General features: G+C 47.3%; 1 protein-coding gene across 2 annotated transcripts in view; it reads right to left on the bottom strand.

Moving 5' to 3' along the window:
- Positions 1-21,772, bottom strand: part of LOC137423189 (slit homolog 2 protein) — a 559,055-nt gene that overhangs the window by 120,477 nt on the left and 416,806 nt on the right. For both annotated transcript variants that reach the window (XM_078774590.1, XM_078774591.1), the window contains exon 20: positions 15,609-15,772. In XM_078774590.1, the coding sequence (XP_078630716.1) occupies positions 15,609-15,772 (164 nt within the window). The remainder of the gene's footprint in view (positions 1-15,608; positions 15,773-21,772) is intronic.

The raw sequence follows: 21,772 nt of genomic DNA, 5'->3' as shown, positions 1-21,772 counted from the left end.
TTGGGTGTCCGTGTGGTGGAGTCGGACCGGATATTTATTGGGGAAGGCCTGTCGGGGCCAGAAATGGTTTGTGGTGATAATGGGATGATGATGAGGATGATGTGATACGGTGGCTGGGGACCTGGGACAGTCCCGTGGAGGTAAAGTTTGATCGGGCCCAAAGGAGTTTGGGGGAGGAGGTGAGTCGGTCCGAGGAGGTGGTTGAGGTGACCGAGGGGACCCTCACTGTACACTGCAATGTGGAAACAGAGGCTCCGAAATTACAGAACCAGTTGGGGGAGTGTGCTGGCTCCGGGCTGGATTTGGACCTTGGGGAGTCGGGAGATCGAGCCTCTGAAAATTTGGTCCCCGTAGGGAATGTGGACCAGCTGCAGGGAGGGGCAGAACAACTTAAGGGGGTTGTTACCTGTAGCTGCGGTTTTTGGACACCTGGGGCCAAAATGTTTAAAAGGAAATTTAAAATAAAATTAAAATGGGAGTTGGATTTGGAGCAGCCTTGGTTGGAGTTGGTCCCCAGGCTGCGGGATTTGGACCAGGAGAGGTCATTGAGGATTGCCTCGGGGAAAAGTTGCCCCTTTCAAAATTTGGGGATGCCAGCCAGCTGGGGGGCTGTGCTGGCGAGATTTGGACGTGGGGTCCAGCCATGGGTGTCGTGGTACGACCTAGGCCCCACGGGGGGTCTGGTGGAGTGTGACGTCCCTTGTCCGTCGGGGCGCCGTCCGAGCTGGTGGCTCGGGCCGGCAGGGTCACCGGACCCTGGTGGGGGTTAAGACCTCCAGGGGGGGTCCGAGGTGGTTTCTCAAGCCAGGGATGGCTTATATTGAGGACCACTAGGGGGAGGTGCTGCGGGTCGCGCTTTGGTGGTGGCACCGCGGACGGCCAACTTGGGCCTGATGTGGTGAACACCCGGGCATGCGGCCTGACACCCTCTCCCTGAGACTCTGGGACAGCCGACATGTAGTGACCTGCCATGCCGTGCTGGTCTATGGTTGCGGGTCGAACCGAATGGACAGGGATGGACATAGCCTGCCGGACAACCATTGGGGCATCTGTGGAACGTGATGGTGTGAGAGTGACCTTCCACAGATGTTCCGTTATGATTTATGGACTCTCGGTTTTGGAAGAGAGCCATGGGAATGTGAATCGGGAATTTGTAATGTGCCAAGCATATGGACCATGCTCGGCTGGCATGTGTATGGCAAAGCATCTTTCTTTGGTGAGTTAGTAAAATGTGAAAAATGTTTGGCATGGGTAATCTGAGGGTTAGATGGAAATTTAAGGGTGAATTTTGAAATGTTATGGTGGATACTGACAGCAATGTCACCATTATTGATCCAGTGTGTAGACAAAAGTGTTGGAGGCTGTGATAAAATTGATAGGGTAGCAGGACACAGCTTTCAACTGGTTGCGGGGGCGACTGCGCCAATATTTGGGCCGCGGGATCATGGGGATGGAGTTGGGGGTCTGGGGGTCAACGTGGTGCTATGGGTGTCCGAGGTGTGTGGACCATGTCTTCTGGGTGGGTCTCCTGGTGGAGCATGGCTGTCGACTGGACTTTGGTGTGGTCAAGTGTGGGTGGGCACTGGGGGGCTGCAGTTCTGTGGACTGGGGGATGAGGGCGGCATAGGTGATGTGAGGAGAATGCCACGCATTGCGACCGTCTCCCCCAGGGCCGAGGTTGTGCGTGCGGTAGTGTTTGAGGCAGCAGGTGCCCACCACATTGTCCAGCTGGGGCTGGTGCAGCTGTGTTCCTCGCAGGGAGCCCGAAGGATGGATGGTGGGTCGCACCCTTTTTTTTTTTCTTTTTTTTTTGTATACTGAATCGAAGCTCGTGAAAGAGCTAACATTTACTTCACAAACAAATCAACCAGACAAACAAAACACACAAAAAGAGGGAGCGGAAAACAAGATGGGGAGAGAAGGGGAAGCACACAAACACAACATTTGAGAGCAGGGAGATGTGTGGAAGGGAGAGGGCTTGGGGGGAGGAGGCGTGGGGAGGGGGTGGGGGGGTGGAGGGAGAAGTATAAAACACAAGGACACCAAGGACTTCCAGGACAGAAGTTGGTATTTCAAAAAAGTGGAATTGGGGTGAAATTAACGGGGGGGGGGGGGGGGGGTAGAAAAGATCAAGCTTTTGGATGGGGGAAGATAAGAGATGGTGGTGAACAGCAGTTTTAAAGACCTGGAGGGTGGAGTGGGATTGAAGAGAGTGAGGGAGTTTGTTCCAGAGGCGGGAGAAGCGAGGAATGAAGGAGTGAAGGTGAGCAGAGAGTCTTGATTTTGGCAGTTTGACCATAAGAGGGTTGCAGGCAGATGTTGTGCGACCTGTAGGAATATTTGCGGGACAGAGCCCAGAGAGAGCTGGGGGGGCAAGGCCAGAGAGGAGTCGGTAGAAGATGGAAAGACCACCAACCTGCCTGCGGTGAGTGAGTGAGAGGCCCTTGGAGTTAGCTTCATCGCGGGAGATTCCAATGATTCTGAATGCTTTGGTTTCAACAGCGTGAAGGCGAGCTAGGTGTGAGGCAGGAGCACCAGCCCAGAGGGGAGAGCAGTATTCCATTGAGCTGCGGATGAAAGCCTTGAATGTGGTGAGGAGCTCAGGTGTGCCAAGGAAGGACTTTGCACGACGGAGGATGCCCAGTCGGCGACTGGCTTTGGAGGCCAGATTTGAAATGTGGTTTTCCCAGGAAAGATCATGGCAGATAGTGAGACCCAAAAGCTTGAGTGACAGAACTTCTTGGAGAGGATTATTCAGAAAGTGGATGGGAGGGTTGTCCAGTCGGTCTTTTCGGAGAGACATCGTAAGAGTGTGAGATTTGTCAGGATTGAAAGACATGTTCCACTTGTTTGCCCAGTCTGTGATTTTGTCCAGGTCTGCAGAGAGTGAGGAGGCAGCAGACTGCCGATCTGAGGGATGAAGAATGGAGCGACAGAGAGTAGAGTCATCAGCAAAGAGATACAGAGGATTTTCAAGAGAGTCAGAGAGATCATTGATGAAGACCAGAAAAAGCACAGGGCCCAGAACACTGCCTTGTGGAACTCCAGCCTGAACAGGAAGAGCAGATGAGAGAAACCCATTCAGGGCCACACGTTGACTACGACTAGAGAGGAAGTCCGCCAGCCATGCGTGGAGATTTCCATTGATACCAAAAGAGGAGAGTTTGGTGAGCAGAGCGGGGTGCCAGACCGTATCGAAGGCACGTGATATGTCAAGGGAGACTGCTCTAATTTCCTGTTTGGCATTGAGGACCTCCATCCATTGTTGAGAAAGCAGAAGCAGCATGTCCAGAGTAGAGTGTCCAGGTCTGAAACCAAATTGATGATCAGAGATCAAGCCATTGGAGAAGAGGAAAGATTTCATATCTGAAGCAATGATGGATTCCATGACTTTGCTGATAATTGGGAGAAGGCTGATTGGTCTGTAGTTGCTGGGATCTGTTTTTGCACCTTTTTTGTGCAAAGCGGTGATGTTGGCAGATTTCCAAGCAGATGGAAGATGACCTTAAGCAAAAGAGAGGGTGAAGAGAACAGAGAGAGGGAGTGAAAGAGCAGAAGAACAGGATTTTAGGACCCATGGGCTGATGCCGTCAGGTCCAGTTGCAGAATCCGAGTCGAGGGTTGACAGAAACTTTTCCACCTTGTCAGGAGGAAAGGACACAGAGTCCAGGAGCAGCTGGGTACGACTGGGTACGGTGGGTACAGAGAGGGATGGGTTTGGGACAGAAGATTAAGAGGCAAACACAGAGTTGAGGCATTCAGCTTTTTCACGCGCGGAGTCAGCCGTGTGGCCATTTGAGGTGAGGGAGGGGATGGAGGGGGAACAAACACCAGAAACAGATTTGACCAGACGCCACCAGGATTTGGAAGAGGGAGACAGATAAGAGAGTTCGGTCCTGAGAACGGAGAGATATTGTTTCCTGGCTCTCCTGAGGGTGGACACACACTTGTTTCGGGCTTTGTGAAAGGAAATGAGATTTCCTTCCGTTGGATTTGCTTTCCAGGAGACGAAAGCAAGTTGTTTCTGGGCAATAGCCTCACCACAAGATTCCGTGTACCATGGACGGGAGGAAGGGTAAGACACCAGAAGACGAGATGGGATAAATCTGTGCATGAGAGAGAGCAGTTTGCTTTCGAAGAATTCCCAGGAAGAATTTATGTCAGAGGCAGTAGAGATGGGAGACCAGTCCAGATGATTGATGGCTGCTTGAAGACCGTGCCAGTTGGCCTGAGTGAAATGCCAGACTCGTCGACGCTGAGGAGGCTCTCTGAGAATGGTCAGAGAGATGTCCACTTTAACAAGCACATGATCAGAAGAGCCGATTGGAGCAGAAGAAGAGCAGCAGACATTTTCAGGGAAGTTAGTCATAACCAAGTCCAGAAGAGAAGATGCTCCGTTGACTGAAATCCGGGTCGGGAAATTGACAGATTGTGTCAGTCCCAGTGAGTCACAGAAGTCCTTTGCTGAAGAGCCATGGCTGGTGAGAGCGGTACCCACACCCAGCCAACTGGCATGGTGACAGTTGAAATCACCACATATGAGGAAGAGAGAGTTGGGATGGGTAGATAGAAGTTGGTCCATATTCTCAGACAGCGAGATGTAGATGGAGTCATCACTGTTTTGTGGACGGTACAACACACATATGAACAAAAGGTGGGAGCGAAGGGGAAGCCATAGCCAAAGGTATTCCTGGGGGTGAGGTGGAGAGAGGGCAGTGCAGGGCGAGTGAGGAAGAGAGTTTTTTATAAAGATAGCAACCCCACCTCCAGGACGAGGCTCAGGTCTATCATACCGGAGGAGGGAGTAACCTGGGAGAGATACCAAGGAATCAGAGACATCATGAAGGAGGAAAGTTTCTGTTAAGCAGATCACGTCTGGTTTGTCAGAAGCAACCTGTATGGAGAGATCAGACAAGTTTGAGCGAAGGCCCCGGATGTTTGAGGTCCATACTGTTAAGGAAGAGGAAGGGGGAGCATCGGATACAGAACAGGGGGGGGAGCGGTAGGGTAAGATGTGGAAGAGGAGGAAGAGGTAGGGAGAGCTGTTGAAGGTGTGTCGGAGATTACAGAATAGCTTGGAGAAAGGGAAGAATGGGGCAGACAAAAGGTTTGATGGTGATTGGGGGAGGCGCAGTGAGGTGTTATTTGATGAGGGGGAAGAGCGAGGCAGAAGGTTGAGGGAGATGAAGGTGAAAGTTGGAAGGGGGAAGAAGCGGGGAGGACGCTTTGAGGAGGAGGGGTGAGAGGGGAGTCTAGGAGGGGAGGAGCGAGGGAGAGTCTCGGAGCGGGGGGGTGTGGGGGGAGATTTGAAAGGAATGGGTGATTGGGAAGATTTGGAGGGGAGGGGCAAGGGGGAAGATTTGAAAGAGATGGGTGATGGGGATGATTTGGAGGGGATGGGCAAGGGGGTAGATTTAGAGGGGAGGGGTGATGGGAAATGGGATTTTGGGGTGATGGGATTTTGAAAAATGTACGATTAATGGGAAACGAACATTTATTGCAAAATGAGTTTCTTGAGACATTCGAGTCAAAAATACGTTTGAGGACGCTGGAGGGAGGATGGAGTGCTGGAGAGTTTAGGGAATGAATGAAAGATGCACTATAAGAGATGGAATTTTTTTTTGGAATGAATGGATTTGGTGAGCAAGTCGAAAGCATCCTTTTATAGAAGAAGAAGAAAAAGGTGTTATAGAATATGACAGAATACAGGTCTTCAGGGGTCAGATGAGACATTTTTTAACAACGTGATCACAAACGAAACAACGTGGTCGAAAAACGAACGAACGAACAAATAAGAACGAATAAACGAATAAGAACAGAAGGAAATGTTTTTGGGGTTTTTTTTTTTTTTTGAGATATTAAAACAAGGAAGTATGGGATGAAAAGACCGTGAAAACAGAGACCGGAAAATAATTGCAGCGCGATCAGAGAACCGCTGAGACAAAAACGAAGCCTCAAGCCAAGGTTGGACACAGTAGCCTAGTACTACACTTAGGCCTCAGAATACGCGATAAGAGAGACCGACGATTCTGTACACAGGTATGAAAAACCAACGCCAAGAATACTATTCAAGACACCCCAATAGGTACATACAAGACCAGTTTCGACAAAAACACAATTGAGAAAAGTTACTTAACTTCGAAAGCGAGCGTGCATGGACAGCTTTGAAGAGACGAGACCTCCAATCTTGCGCATGCGCATCAATCAAAACCCTTGTGGACACTCATGGGCCATGTTGGCGTTTCGAATGCTCACCTTGGCCCGATGACCCTTGCATGGTAGAGGTGCGTAGCTGTCGTGGCCACAGGTAGTTGTGTAGTGATAATCACCGTTGGATACAGATCCACATACCTGCCAGTGTAGTGGGGACAAAAGAGAAATTTGGAAAGATTTGATTGGCCCAATGATAAATTTTGGGATTGTGAAGGGTGGATGGCACTTTTGGACCTGACCAACCGGAAGTTACCTGTTTATCAAGGTAGAGGTAAGGCCTTGATGGTTACTGTCCCAGGCTTCAGGACTTGCTATAGAAATTTTGGGGACATGTAATTTGGAGTTGGGGGCGGGTGAGAGTGATGGCATGGCCGGTGAGGGGGATGGAATGTGTGCCACGGGGTCTTTTGGGTGGCGTTTGTGTTAGTGTGGTGATGTGTTTTCATGTGGTCGTGAGGTTGAAAGAAAATGGATGAGTGAAGATTATTGGAGATAATGAGTGGTGATTATTGAGTTTTGGAAATGTGTAGTGATTCAACTGTGAACGGGGATTTCACAGGAAGCAGGCCATGGCAACGTTTTGTAACATATTTTGTACCATAGTTGGAAAAATGTGTGAGAATTGAATGGCAGCGGGGGAGGAAATGTGTTTTGGGATCTTGTGGGTGGGGAAGGTGTGTGTGTCCGCAGGTACAGATCAGGCTCTGAGGAGCGATGCCTGCGGCCCCCCTCTGCGGCAATTACCCCTGGCAGCCAGTGGTATCTGGAAATTGGAGCTCATCGGTGGAGGGTCTGATTGGGCACCCTGGGGTAAAGGAGACCCCCGGCGACCCGTGGAGCTGCGCGGCAGCAGGAGGTAACGGAGCCTGGTGTGTGGAGACCCTCACCGGCGGGGTAACGATGGAAAGGGCTGTTGGGCTGTCACGGGGCCAAGAGGTAAAGGAGGGGGGGGGGGTGGGGCAATGAACTTGTCAGTCGGTTGATTTGTTTTTGGACTGCAGGCACCACGGCCTGAAGTGCCCCCACCATCTTGTTGTGTGGTACCTCCCCGCTGCCTAGTTGAGGAATGCACACATGTATATGACATCAATGCCATGGCCCCGCAGGTAAGGTTGTGTCTTGTGGCATCCACGGGGGACGCGGTCTGTAGACCGGGGTTGTATAAATGTTCATAGAGTTTTTGAATTTTTGTAAGGGTAAGTTTTGTGGGTAAGGTAGGATTTTTGAGTGTTGTTTGTTTCCTCCCTCCGCAGAAACAACGAATTCTTATGAAATGTACATATTTGATTGCATGATTGTTAAGGAGATTAGCATGTAAAGGAGTATAGGTAGGAAGTCCGACTCACTTCCCACAGCCTTCCCACTCACTTCTGACTCACTTCCCCCCTGATTTATTTAATAGGTTAATTAAGTGTGAGACAGTAAGTGTTAAGACTGGAATGGTAGTGCCTGCAGTGAAACTAGCAGGAGCCAAGGTTCCGGGGGGTGGGAGGGGGGGGCTGTGTTATTTCGGTAGGGTAGAGCAATATCTAGAGCTAGGTAGATCTGAATAGGTAACATGCTTCGACTGTCGCGATAGGGAATCAACCTTGTAATAATTTCTGTGTAGTCCGATTTGGCGGGTTAAGATATCTGCTTGTGAACATACCAGGATGTTCGAGTGTTAGATAGTTAGGGATTAAAGATAAACCCCTGTGTGTCACACCTGGTAATCGAACCTTTGTCCCTTATGGCAATGCACTCATTTAGACACTTAGACAGGCCCTGTAGTACAACATTAAGTAAATCCCCTTCCCTGACAACGACTTTGGAAAAAGACAGGCAGGAAGTCAGAGCATGGCACCGCCGGGTGGCCACCGTCAGCTACATCACCAGCTAGGCCGAGCAACATCGCGTGACCATGCCACAGGGGCCTGTGATTGGAGGGAAGGCGCGAGGAGGTTCGGTGGAGCGCACTGATTGGGTGGCGCACCAAGGCTGACGCCACCAAAAGGTTATATGAGGGCGCGTCGAATGCCAATTCCCTCTTCGTCTTGCGCAGCACGGCTCTTGCGAGTCTGGCACATCAAATCTCTCTTGCATTCTTGCGGCTCTTGCAGATCCAGCAGTTAGTCTTGCACATCCGGCTATTCTTGCTTGCGCAGCTTCCTCTGGCAGCTCGAACTCTCTTGCGCACATCCTTCCCTGGCTGTTTTGTGCTCTCTACACTTCCCTGCTTGGTCTTGGGAGGTCCCTGGTGGTCGTTGGCTTGCCATCTGCGTGGTGCTTGGAGCTGTGGTGCTGGAGCGAGGGATCTCGTGGGTGCATCAGGGCCGAACAGAGCCGTGTTGGACGGCAGACAATACCAGACGACGGACAGACAAGGACGCACCACATTTCACAATATAACGAACGTTTTCTTTTCCTTTCATCCATTCCTGTGTCTCGTTTCTGAAATCTGTTTGTGGGGACGTCCCGATGAGGATATTTATTACCGGCACGTGCTTTTCCTGTCCCACCATCCTTGTGAATAAACCCTTATATTATTTTCTGTATATATATCTGAACGCAGTTTCCGTGTGGTTGATTTAACAGGTAAGACTGCAGGGGACTTGCGCCCCCCTCTATACCGCGCGCTTTGGTGTAGCTTTTGTTTTTGGAGTCCGCCATTGAGTTCCGCCTCGAGAGCTAAGGCCTTCGCGATCGGCTTCCGTGACCGCCTGATTTGAATCAAAGGCGGCCGCATGACAGTATTCAGACCCTTTGCTATGACACTTGAAATTTATCTCAGGTTCCGCCTCCTATTTCTCTTGATCATCTTTGAGATGTTTCTACACCTTGATTGGAGTCCACCTGTGGTAAATTCAATTGATTGGACATGATTTGGAAAGGCACACACCTGTCTATATAAGGTCTCATGGCTGACAATGCATATCAGAGCAAAAACCAAGCCATGAGGTCGAAGGAACTGCCTGCAGAGCTCAGAGACAGGATTGTGTCGAGGCACACATCTGGGGAAGCCTTTAAAAAAACATTCTGCTGCATTCCTTTCATTCCTCCAAAGCAAAATTGACAACATCTACAACAGCTTAACCACCACCGCACCCGCTCCCCCTCAAACCACCTGCCCCCCCTTATCCTGCCAACCCCTGTCTCAGTTCTCCCCAGTCTCCCCGACTGACCTCTCTGAACTCCTCAAAAGAATGAAAACTGCCACCTGCACTCTTGACCCCATCCCCTCCAGCTTTGTCAAGGCCTCCCTTCCTGCTCTCTCTCCACTTATCACTGCAACAATAAACTCCTCCCTGTCTACAGGCATCGTCCCACCATCCAACAAAATTGCTGCTGTTACCCCCATTCTGAAAAAACCTGGATTAAACCCTGACACCCTAAACAACTTCAGACCCATCTCCAACCTACCCTTTCTGTCAAAAGTTTTGGAACGCGCTGTAGCCACTCAACTCAAACATCACCTCTCTGCCAATAACCTGTATGAAACATTCCAATCCGGATTCCGCTCCAACCACAGTACTGAAACTGCTCTCCTCAAAATCACCAACGACCTTCTCCTCTCCTCTGACGCTGGCAACCTCAACATTCTCATCTTCCTCGACCTCAGCGCCGCCTTTGAAACCATCAATCACACCATCCTCCTCACCCGACTTGAAACCACCTTTAACATTACCGGCACTGCCCTCTCTTGGATTAAATCATACCTCTCTGACAGACGCCAGTTCATCTCCATCAATAACTGCAAATCCTCCACTGCTCCCCTCCCCCAAGATGTCCCCCAAGGTTCAGTTCTTGGCCCCCTCCTCTTCATCCTGTACCTGTCCCCCCTTGGTCACTTAATCTGCCGTCATGGTCTCCAATTCCACTGCTTCGCCGATGACATCCAGCTTTTCATCTCCACCAAATCCATCTCCACCGCCACCCACTCTATCCTGACAAACTGCATCACTGAAATAAAATCCTGGCTTCAAATCAACTTCCTCAAACTTAACTACGATAAATCTGAAATAATCATCATTGGCCCAAAAACGCTCACCAAATCCACCCATAACTTTGCCCTCAACATCGACGGTTTCCCAGTATCCACCTCCCCTCACATCCGGAATCTTGGCATCATCTTTGACCAAACCCTCTCCTTCGACAAATACACTAAACAGATCACAAAGACAGCCTTCTTTCACCTGAAAAACATCGCCCGTCTCCGTCCATCCCTCTCCTCCACGGCTGCAGAAACCCTCATCCACGCCTTCATCACCTCCCGTCTGGACTACTGCAACAGCCTCCTCTCTGGTTCACCCTCAATAATCACCAATAAACTCCAATACATTCAGAACTCCGCTGCCCGTCTACTCACCCATTCCCGGACCCGTGACCACATCACCCCCGTCCTTTATAAGCTTCACTGGCTCCCCATCCCCCAGAGAATCCAGTACAAAATCCTCCTCTTGACCTACAAAGCCCTCCATAACCTGGCCCCATCCTACCTGACTGACCTCCTCTCCAGACACACTCCCACCCACAACCTCCGCTCTGCTGGTACCAACCTCCTGACCCCCCCCCCCCCCATCCGGACCAAATTCAGATCCTGGGGGGACAGGGCCTTCTCCATCGCTGCTCCCGCCCTCTGGAACTCACTACCTCACACCATCAGAGACTCTTCCTCACTCACCACATTCAAAACATCACTCAAGGCCCATCTGTTCAACACTGCATTCAACATTTAACCCACAGCATTTAACCCCTGACTATCTCTTCTCCTTCTCCTTCCTTTTGTTTGATTATTTACCTCTTGATTTTTGTCTTTTTGCACTTGTTTTTTGTACTCTGTCAAAGCGCCTTTGGGCTTCTTGAAAAGCGCTATATAAAATAGATGTATTATTATTATTATTATTATTATTATTATTATTGAAGGTTCCCAAGAGCACAGTGGCCTCCATAATTCATAAATGGAAGAAGTTTAGAACAACCAGGACTCTTCCTAGAGCTGGCCGCCCGGCCAAACTGAGCAATCGGGGGAGAAGGGCCTTGGTAAGAGAGGTGACCAAGAACCCGATGATCACTCTGGCTGAGCTCCAGAGATCCTGTGTGGAGATGGGAGAAACTTCCAGAAGGACAACCATCACTGCAACACTCCATCGATCTGGGCTTTACAGCAGAGTGGCCAGACAGAAGCCTTGCCTCAGTGAAAGACACATGAAAGCCCGCTTGGAGTTTGCAAAAAAGCACCTAAAGGACTCTCAGACTGTGAGAAACAAGATTCTGTGGTCTGATGAAACCAAGATGTAACTGTTTGGCCTCAATTCTAAGCATCATGTCTGGAGGAAACCAGGCACTGCTCATCACCTGCCCAATACCATCCCAACGGTGAAGCATGGTGATGGCAGCATCATGCTGAGGGGGTGTTTTTCAGCAGCAGGGACTGGGGAACTGGTCAGGGTTGAGGGAACAATGAACGGAGCAAAGTACTGAGATATCCTTAATGAAAACCTGAAACAGGGTGCTCAGGACCTCAGACTGGGCCGAAGGTTCACCTTCCAACAGGACAATGACCCAAAGCACACAGCCAAGACAATGCAGGAGTGGCTTTGGGACAACTCTGTGAAGGTCCTTGAGTGGCCCAGCCAGAGCCCTGACTTGAACCCAATCGAAGATCTCTGGAGAGACCTGAAAATGGCTGTCCACCGACGGTCCCCATCCAACCTGACAGAGCTTGAGAGGTTCTGCAGAGAAGAATGGCAGAAAATCCCCAAATCCAGGTGTGCAAAGCTTTTCGTGTCATACCAAGAAGAATCGAGGCTGTAATCGCTGCCAAAGGTGCTTCAACTAAGTACTGAGTTAAGGGTCTGAATACTTATGTCAATGTGATATTTCAGTTTTTTCTTTTTAATAAATTTGCAAAACTTTCTAAAATCCTGTTTTCTTTTTGTCATTATGGTATATTGAGTGTAGATTGATGAGGGAAAAAATGAATTTAAACGATTTCAGCATAAGGCTGCAACATAACAAAATGTGAAAAAGTGAAGGGGTCTGAATACTTTCTGAATGCACTGTATATTGGTTGGTCTTGTGCGTTATCATTTGGCAAAAGAAAGAAGACCAAAAGTCTAACAGTGGCGTAGCCAGGCTTGTAAAATATTATAAACCACAAACACACATGATTAGCTTTTTAAACAGTCACTAATGGTGTTTATAACATTAAACAAAGAAATTTGGAGGAATCCAGACATACATGAGGTAAGTTTTACTTACAGAACTGAGGGAAGATCTACTGTAATCTAGATTATACCACACAAGAGTTGGGGGTGTGTTCATTTACCAAGCAGCTAGCCAGCGCTTGCCAAGCCAGCCATTCTTTCACGGTTTTGAATGGAGTGTTTGCTCAAATGCTTAAACCACTTGGCGATCTCTCCACAAGAGACTTGGTAAATGAACACACCCAATGTTCTTGAGACCCGACCATACACAACACACACAACATGCATTTTAAGGCCATGTTCCCTGCTAGAGCGGGGGTTAGCCCTGACAGAACTGGTCCGGACCCGACCGGAAGGGACGAGATGAGACCCGACCATAGATCAACTGTAATCTATATACCCCAAAGATGAATGACCCTTCCTGCAGCTCCCGTAGTGAGCGGGTGTACTCGTACAATAAAATGTCGGTCGGTGGAGTCAGCCGTCGTAATGACATCATAGACGGAATACAGTAACGGACACAAAACTGCCGCTATTTTAATATGTAGAAGATGATATATTTTAACTTCCAGCAAGTTTGCAGTCACGACAAAGGGATTAGTGTTACGGTTAGATTTAATATAATATTAACGTTACGTTATCATTATTTCGAAAATGATATTAGTATAAAAAAACCGAGGTGAATTCCTTACTTCCACGTTATTAATATTAGTGCCGACCACTGCTCATCATTGATCATGAACCATACACCACTTCAATCCATGAACTTTCTATTCATGACATTGGGATTAAAGTGTTATGGTTATATTTACTATACTAGTGAGGTACCCGTGCTATGCACGGGTGGGAGGTCAGAAGCAAACAGACAATGCAGAAACGGCGAATGCTAAAGCATGAAACCAATAAATTCCACATTCCTGTAGCACCTTCAGTCGCACATCAGACATGGACAGCAAGTTCGTGAAGGACTTCCATGAAAAACGTCCCTGTTCGCAAACAAACGGGTACGTTTGTTCCATACCCAGTCAATTGCGAATCTGCATATGGCGATCCACAAATTCACGTTTAGAAAGTAGAAACCATCACGGCATTCTGTCATTCACTTGAACTCGATATCTCTTTTTTCATTCCAAACAGCATAACTCCAATCACAAATGAAATAACATTAATATAAAAAATAAACTTTTAACAACATTCGTGACATAAACAAATATTTAAATCCTGATGTGAAGTTCCGTACGGTTGGGTGAACACAATTACGAATTCAAAATCGTACTTGTATTCACTCAATTCCAATCATCCATTGATACTCTAACAAAACGATTAACACGATTAATGTTTAACGATTTAACATTACGAATGATTGACGGTTGTATTGGGATATTATCAAACCCGCGCATTGCCGTCATCTGTCCACTTCCGGATTCGCTGCAGGCTCGTAATTCTCATCACAATTTAAACAGTATTTGTAGAATTTCAATAAAAGCCACATCACTGTTCATATTGGTAAATATTATTCCATCGTGTTTGGAAAAACTGGAAAATTGGAAAATTGGAAAACTTGGAAAAATTGGAAAAACAATATAGCCTATTTTACTCCAGGGGGTCCCAGGAATACCCACCCAAAATATTGGTGCGATCGGTTGAGCCGTTTTTGCGGCACCTTCGAACGGACAGACGGACGGACATTTGGTGAATTATAGTAAGATTGTCATTTTTCATCCGATTGACTTGAAAATTGAAAAGCTTTTGCATATCGAGTCCCTAAATTGGGAAACCAACTATTTTTAAGTCAAAGGTCAACTCAAGGTCAAACTTCCAAAATCAATTTTCATCAGAAGATCATCAATTTTATCTGATTGACATTAAAATTAAACAGCAAATGCATAGTGCCTCGGTGAATTAAAAAACTATTTTAAGGTCAAAAGGTCAAAGGCAACTCAAGGTCAAACTTCAAAAATCATCAATTTTCACTTGAAAAATCATCACTTTTCATCCTGTTAACATGAAAAGTGAACAGTAATTACATAATGCACCATTTAATTGGGAAACCACCTATTTTGAGGTCAAAAGGTCAAAGTTCAACTCAAAGTCAAATTTCTAATATCATCAATTTTCATCAAAAAAATCATCAATTTTAATCCCACTGACCCGAGCTTTGATGAGGATCGACAATTTTATTCTTAATGAAACAGACAATTTGATGTATCCATGGCAACCTTTTTGTGGGGGAGGGGTGGATTTTTGCAAGTATCATGCTCTGCACGACGTCTTTTTGTTTATAATATTGGTGATATTATTTATTTTTAATTTATTTGTAATCTAAATTGGTCCAAGTGGTCTAAAGCTCTACATGGTCAAGAGTCCAAGCTGGTCTAATGGGTCTAAAGGGTTTTATGGATATTTTGGTCTTTGTGGTCTTTAATGGCCTTTGGAGTCTTTAAGTGTCCTTTTGGCTCTTCAGGATCTTTAAGCGTATTTTGGGTCTTTTATTAGGTAGTTTTGGTATTTTGGGTCTTCTGGGTTATCAGGGTCTTTTGGGTCTTTGGGTCCTTTTTGGATCTTTTAGGTCTTTTGGATCTTCTGGGTCTTTTGGGTCTTCATGGGCTTTTGGGTGTTCTGGGTGTTTTGGGTATTTTGGGTCTTTTGGGCCTTCAAGTGTCTATGGAGTCTTTAAGGGTCTTGGTGGTCTTAAGGGTCTTGGGGAACTTAAAAAGTCTTCAAAAGTCTAGGGGGTCTCAGCAGTCTTAAGAATCGAAATTGAATTGTATATCCTTATGGTTGGTACAAATACCATTAAAAATATTGCAATAAACAATTGCCCTGACAAATCAAGTGCGTTCACATGACATTGAGGTAATATCCATTCATGTCTCATCCATCCTGCATGCATCACTAGTAGGAAAACCGATAAACTGGCCAGGATCAGCTCCTGGCATGTTCTGTAAAATTCCACCAGTGTGTGCCAATGAAATGGCAGTTAGCATTGGCAGTGAATCAAATTAGTCTGCTTGTTAAATATTTCCTATTGACAGGTTAAATTCCAGATCTCCCTTTGTCATATTCACACTTTCACCAATAATAGACCTCTCCCACTTGCCACTTATCTTTTTTTCACACTGCAAGCCTTTATCCCTTTAATATCACACATATCACAACTCTTTGCTACTCTTATACATTAATTTCACACTTCCCGAATGTTAGCGTTACCTTCACAAGAGAAGTCCTGAGCAGCCACATCAAGCAAAGGGATCTCCTTAAGGAAATATGGCTTCTGACAGCGAGGGTTTCCTGTCACAATTCTCCGCCGGCGCAGCCAAGTTCCAAGCCAGGCTAGGTGGCAGTTGCAATTAAAAGGGTTTGCGAGCAAGTTCCTGCATTGACCAAAAAAAGGATGGTAAAAGTTCAACGTTGCACTTGTGCATGTATGCATGTGCTCACAAATTATATACAGGTATATGAAATAGACATATTCAACATCCCTCTTCCCTCTTCCAAATCCTGGTGGCGTCTTGTCAAATCTGTTTCTGGTGTTTGTTCCCCCTCCATCCCCTCCCTTACCTCAAACGGCTACACAGCTGACTCCGCACGTGAAAAAGCTGAATGCCTCAACTCTGTGTTTGTCTCAAAATCTTGTGTCCCAAACCCGTCTCTCTCTGTACCCACCGTACCCAGTCGTACCCAGCTGCTCCTGGACTCTGTGTCCTTCTCTCCTGACAAGGTGGAGAAGTTTCTGTCAATCCTCGACTCTGATTCTGCAACTGGACCAGACGGCATCAGCCCACGGGTCCTAAAATCCTGCTCTGCCGCTCTTTCACAACCTCTCTCTGTTCTCCTCACCCTCTCTTTTGCTCAAGGTAATCTTCCATCAGTTTGAAAATCAGCCAACATTACCGCTTTACACAAAAAATGTGCAAAAACAGATCCTTGCAACTACAGACCAATCAGCCTGCTCCCAATTATCAGAAAAGTCATGGAATCCATCATTGCTTCGGATATCAAATCCTTCCTCTTCTCCAATGGCTTGATCTCTGATAATCAATTTGGATTCAGACCAGGTCATTCTACTCTGGACATGCTGCTTCTGCCGTCTCAACCATGGATGGAGGTCTTCAATGTCATACAGGAAATCAGAGCTGTCTTCCTTGACATATCACATGCCTTCGATACGGTCTGGCACCCCGCTCTGCTCAACAAACTCTCCTCCTATGATATCCATGAAAAACTGCACGCATGTCTTGCGGACTTCCTCTCTGGTCGTAGTCAATGTGTGGCCCTGAATGTATTTCTCTCACCTCCCCCTTCCTGTTCAGGCTGGAGTTCCCCATGGCAGTGTTCTGGGCCCTGTGCTTTTTCTGGTCTTCATCAATGATCTCTCCGACTCTCTGGAAAATCCTCTCTATCTGTTTGCTGACAAAAAATGTCCGAGGGCCACTCTCTGCCACTCCATACCTCATCCCTCGGATCGGCATTCCGCAGCCTCCTCACTCTCTGCAGACCTGGAGAAAATCACAGACTGGTCAAACAAGAGGAACATGTCTTTCAATCCTGACAAATCTCACACTCTTACTATGCCCCTCCGAAAAGACCGACTGGACAACCCTCCCATCTACTTTCTCAACAATTCTCTCCAAGAAGTTCTGTCGCTCAAGCTCTTGGGTCTCACAATCTGACATGATCTTTCCTGGGAAAACCACATTTCCAAGCTGGCCTCCAATGCCAGTCGCCGACTCGGCATCTTCCGTCGTGCGAAGTCTTTCCTTGGCACACCTGAGCTCCTCACCACATACAAGGCTTTCATCCGCAGCTCAATGGAATACTGTTCTCCCCTCTGGGCCGGTGCTCCTGCCTCACACCTAGCTCGGCTTCACGCTGTTGAAACCAAAGCTTTCAGAATCATTGGAATCTCCCGCGATGAAGCTATCTCCGAGGGCCTTTCACTCACTCACCGCAGGTAGGTTGGTGGTCTTTCTGTCTTCTACCGACTCCTCTCTGGCCTTGCTCAACCCGCTCTCTCTGGGCTAGGTCCCCCAAATATTCCTACAGGTCGCACAAGATCTGCCAGCAACCCTCTTATGGTTAAACTGCCAAAATCAAGACTTTCTGCTCACCTTCACTCTTTCATTCCTCTTTTCTCCCACCTCTGGAACAAACTCCCTCACTCTCTTCAATCCCACTCCTCCCTCCAGGTCTTTAAAACATCTGTTCACCACCATCTTTTATCTGTTCACCACTTCCCTCATCCAAAACCTTGATCTTTTCTATCCCCATTAATTCACCCCAGATCCACTTTTCTGAAAATCCACTACCGACTACCGATCCACTACCGACTTCTTTCCTAGAAGTCCTATCTGTGTCCAAGTGTTTTTTTTCCCTCTTCCACACTCACACCCCTTCCCACGCCTCCTCCCCCCAAGTCCTCTCCCTCCCACAGATCTCCCGATGTCCCTGCTCTCAAATGTTGTACTTGCGTGCTTCCCTCTTTCCCCATCTTGTCTTCCGCTCCCTTTATTTTGTCTTATGTGTCCGTTTGTTTGTTTTGTCATTAATGTTAGCTCTTACAGGAGCCTCGATCTTGTATACAAAAAAAAAAAAAAAATCCATGCATGTTTATATCACTATTATTGATCAGTGTATTTCCCATCAGAATTGCAACAATAATTTTGATTTCCGTTTGTGATAAGCACTCAAAACTAATGTATATTGTAGGAGTTCACTCTCTTTATCAAAGACAGCCTCAGCACAAGGGCACAATTTGGTGCAAATATACAGTAGAGGTGCAATATTATGAACATATACATTGTGCAGACTGGTCATTGTATCAAAAATAATTAAAACTCGGACTACACCTGCTCCCTCCCCCACCCTGCCAGAAGCGCAACAGACCCCCTACGGCATCACATTTATAACAGCACGAAGCAATACAGGACCCATCCAGGCATACTCACATTCTAATAGTACGGACTTTATAGATCTACTCACCTTTTTCTGAATGGAGGGATAAACCATGTAAACAAGTAAACAATATATATACACATGTGTATGTATATATATATATATATATATTGTTACGGAAACGGAGTATGGCGCTCCCCCTTAGCAAGGGGGGGTTAATCCCCCTTCTATTTTCACTGGCGGTCTCCGATCCTGAAGCTACCCCGCTCCACAAGGCAGGGGGGTAACTCCGCTCGAACCCCGGACAAGATGTTATTTGCCGAGCGGTTTTTAGCAGCCCGCGGTTCGAGCCATTTAACAAGGACTAAACCCGATTCATATGCGGTTGGCCAAAATCGCGCCACAGGTACTCAATGGGGGAAATCACAAAGACGACCGAATGAGAATGAAGAAGACGAAGGTAGGAAGAACAACTATTTATTATAGCTATACAAACTAATCAAAGAAGGGAATGAAGGTAATTTACAGGGACAATGGAAAAGCAGATACACAGTGCAGTGGTTAACTTAAACAAGCTTACTTATCCCCAGGACAATACAGACAGAACGAACTCACTCACACGAATGGGAGTAGATGGATGCCAGGGATCGATGGCATGGGAAGGCAGAGAAAGGGCCAGGCAGATGGTAGGCGTCGAGGTCCGGCTCCCAGCGCGCGCTCCGATCCACGCTTTTGGGGTCGAGGCGAAAACCCGGCAAACAGCTTCGCGTGTCGTTGGACGCGACCGGACAATTATATAGCAGGGGAAAGTTGGTATGTTGCAAACGCAATTCTCGGCCGGGCAATCCCCGTGGCCCTCTTTCTGCCGCTCGCCCCTGCTCGCTCCACTCGACCTCAACAGAACTTGCAATTCGTCCTCCCTCTCTCGTCTGGCCCCTTACGAATCTCTCTCCCTCAATCGTCTGAGGTGGGGGCGTCGCGCCGCGGGTTATATGACACGCCCTACCAAGCCATACCCACTGATTTGTGGTTGGTCGTTCTGGGCTTTCCTGGCTCCACCTTCTGATGACGATGGGCGTGCAACGCCCTTGTTCGTTGGCTTGACCGCGTGTGTAATGGAGTTTGGGGCGAGGAAAAGAGCCCAATGCAACGGTGGTGAACGCCGCCAAAAACAGCCCAATGCAACGGCGACGAACGCCAACTTAAACAGCCCAACTGTTACTGGCACTCCGAAGAGATGATTGGGGAACTGAAAGGGACCTATCTTATTTCATTTGGTGCAATGCAATGTCAACTAGTGGAAAACAGAGCCTTAAACTAATACACATAATAAAGAAATAACTATAAAGAGGTTCTATGATTGGCTACGTGCTTGTACATGGACTAGCTAAGGGGCCGACCTTTGACCTTTAAATGAAACGGAGGTATTCACAAGAATCATTACATTATTTACAATGGGGGTATTTTTACAATGAATTACACACACAGTGCACGGTTTCCCAAAGCCGTTACAATATATATATATATATATATATATATATATATATATATATATATATATATATATATATATATATATATATATATGTATATATATATATGTATATATATATATATATATATATACATACATATATATATATATATATATATATATATATATATATATATATATATATATATATATATATATATATATATATATATATATATATATATTGTTGCGGTTCTGAAAGTGTACATATTGGAGTAATAAAGGTTAAAGGTTGCACCCCATAGTTAGTCCATGAGCAACACGTAGGTCACCTTGGAACGTTAGTTATTTCTTAGCATATGTGAGATAAGGCCATTTCCAATAGTTATCATCTGCGTTGTGTAAAACAAATAAGAGTAGGCCCCGTTCATTCTGCAGCCCTCCCTCCAATCGACTCCATTGCTCACTATCCAGTCTGCACCCCATTCCCCATTGCACCCATCCAGTCTGCACCCCATTGCCCCTCGCATTAGGATGCTCGCAGGTTGTTACTCGTTGGGCCGGCAGCGTTAGTTGCCAGTTGCTCGCTCAAACCAGCCCAAATGCCACGAGGTAAGGCCCGAAAAGGGGACGGAGCACAAGGGTGGGGGTGTGGCCACGTCAGGCAGCCATCAAAGGCAGAGCCGGTAAGACCTCAACAACCAATCAGGGCTGAGGCGACATAGCCTGACAGGATGTGGCTAGAGATTCCAGAGGGTTCACTGGGCGTGGCAATAAAACCCTTTGCGCGAGGCCCCCACCTCAGTTATGAGAAGGGAGAGGTCTAGAGGACTTGCACGATTGCGTTTTACCAAAAGGACTGAACGGCACTCGATATATGAGAAGGACCTGCGTGCATACGGTAGTGGCAAAGAACTGGGACTTGGCTTGGCTTTGGTGACATCATTGGGAAAGCATTGCCGGAGCGGCGCCTTGCAGAGGACTTGTGGGAGTGGCGCATTGTACCGAGCTATACCGGGAGCGCGTATAAGGCGCCAGTACAACTATTACGTACGCCAGTATAATCGCCAGCTTACCGATCCCCCCCAGTATAATTGTCCGAACCGCGCCACCGACACGCGGCGATCTTGCCTGCCGTCTACCATCACCATCGGCTTCGTGGTACGAGTCGGGGACCGGAGCGAGCTGTGGACGCCATCGGTGGACCCTCAACCGACCACCTACAAACCCCGTCTGAGTGAGTCTGAGAGTGTGACTGAGTGTGACCGGGCCTGTGTCCGGGGGAGTAGTATAAGACTGTATAAGGCTGCCCTGTGTATCTGCTTCTTCCTCTTCATTGTACCTTTCTTCTCCTTCTTCTTCCTCTTCTTTGTACAAAGTGTATAATAAATTACCTGTTCTTCCTGTTTTCCTCTTAATTCGACCGTCTTAGTGATTTCTCCATTGGGTAAGCGTGGCACGATCACAACCGCTCCAATCAGGTTAGTTCCCGTTAACGGCCCGAATCGCGGCTCGCTAATCGCTTGGCGTGTCCACTGAAATCGTGGTTCGGGTGGGGTTATTTCCTTGCTTCACGGCCGGTGTTAGTACTTAGGTAATAAGACTAATTCGGCTTACAACCATATTTAACACCGACCGGAAGGAACGTGATAGCCCCGGATCGCTTCGGCTAGTAAAAAGACAAGGGGGTTAATCCCCCCTAGATAAGGGGGAGGCCGACGTTTGAGATCCGCAACAATATGTACATATATATATATATTATATATAATTTTAAGGCAGGAGAAGGTCTAAAGAAAACAAAGTCAAAGCACATGTCAATGCCCTCTCATTCAATGGTGTCTCTAAAAGCAATTGTGTTTCTGCTGTCTCATAAGTTCATGCACTCTACCTTTCTTTTGCACTTGACGTATCAATCCCTTTAGCCCAGAACTGAGTGTCGGTCGGGCTGGGGGCTTATACTACTGTGTTCAAAAAGTATCCGACCTTTATTTTTCGTGCGTAAAAA

Source organism: Myxine glutinosa, chromosome 3 (assembly GCF_964187855.1).
Source record: "Myxine glutinosa chromosome 3, kmMyxGlut1.1, whole genome shotgun sequence".
In the NCBI taxonomy this organism is placed as follows: domain Eukaryota; kingdom Metazoa; phylum Chordata; class Myxini; order Myxiniformes; family Myxinidae; genus Myxine; species Myxine glutinosa.
This window is presented reverse-complemented; position numbering and strand designations above follow the sequence as displayed.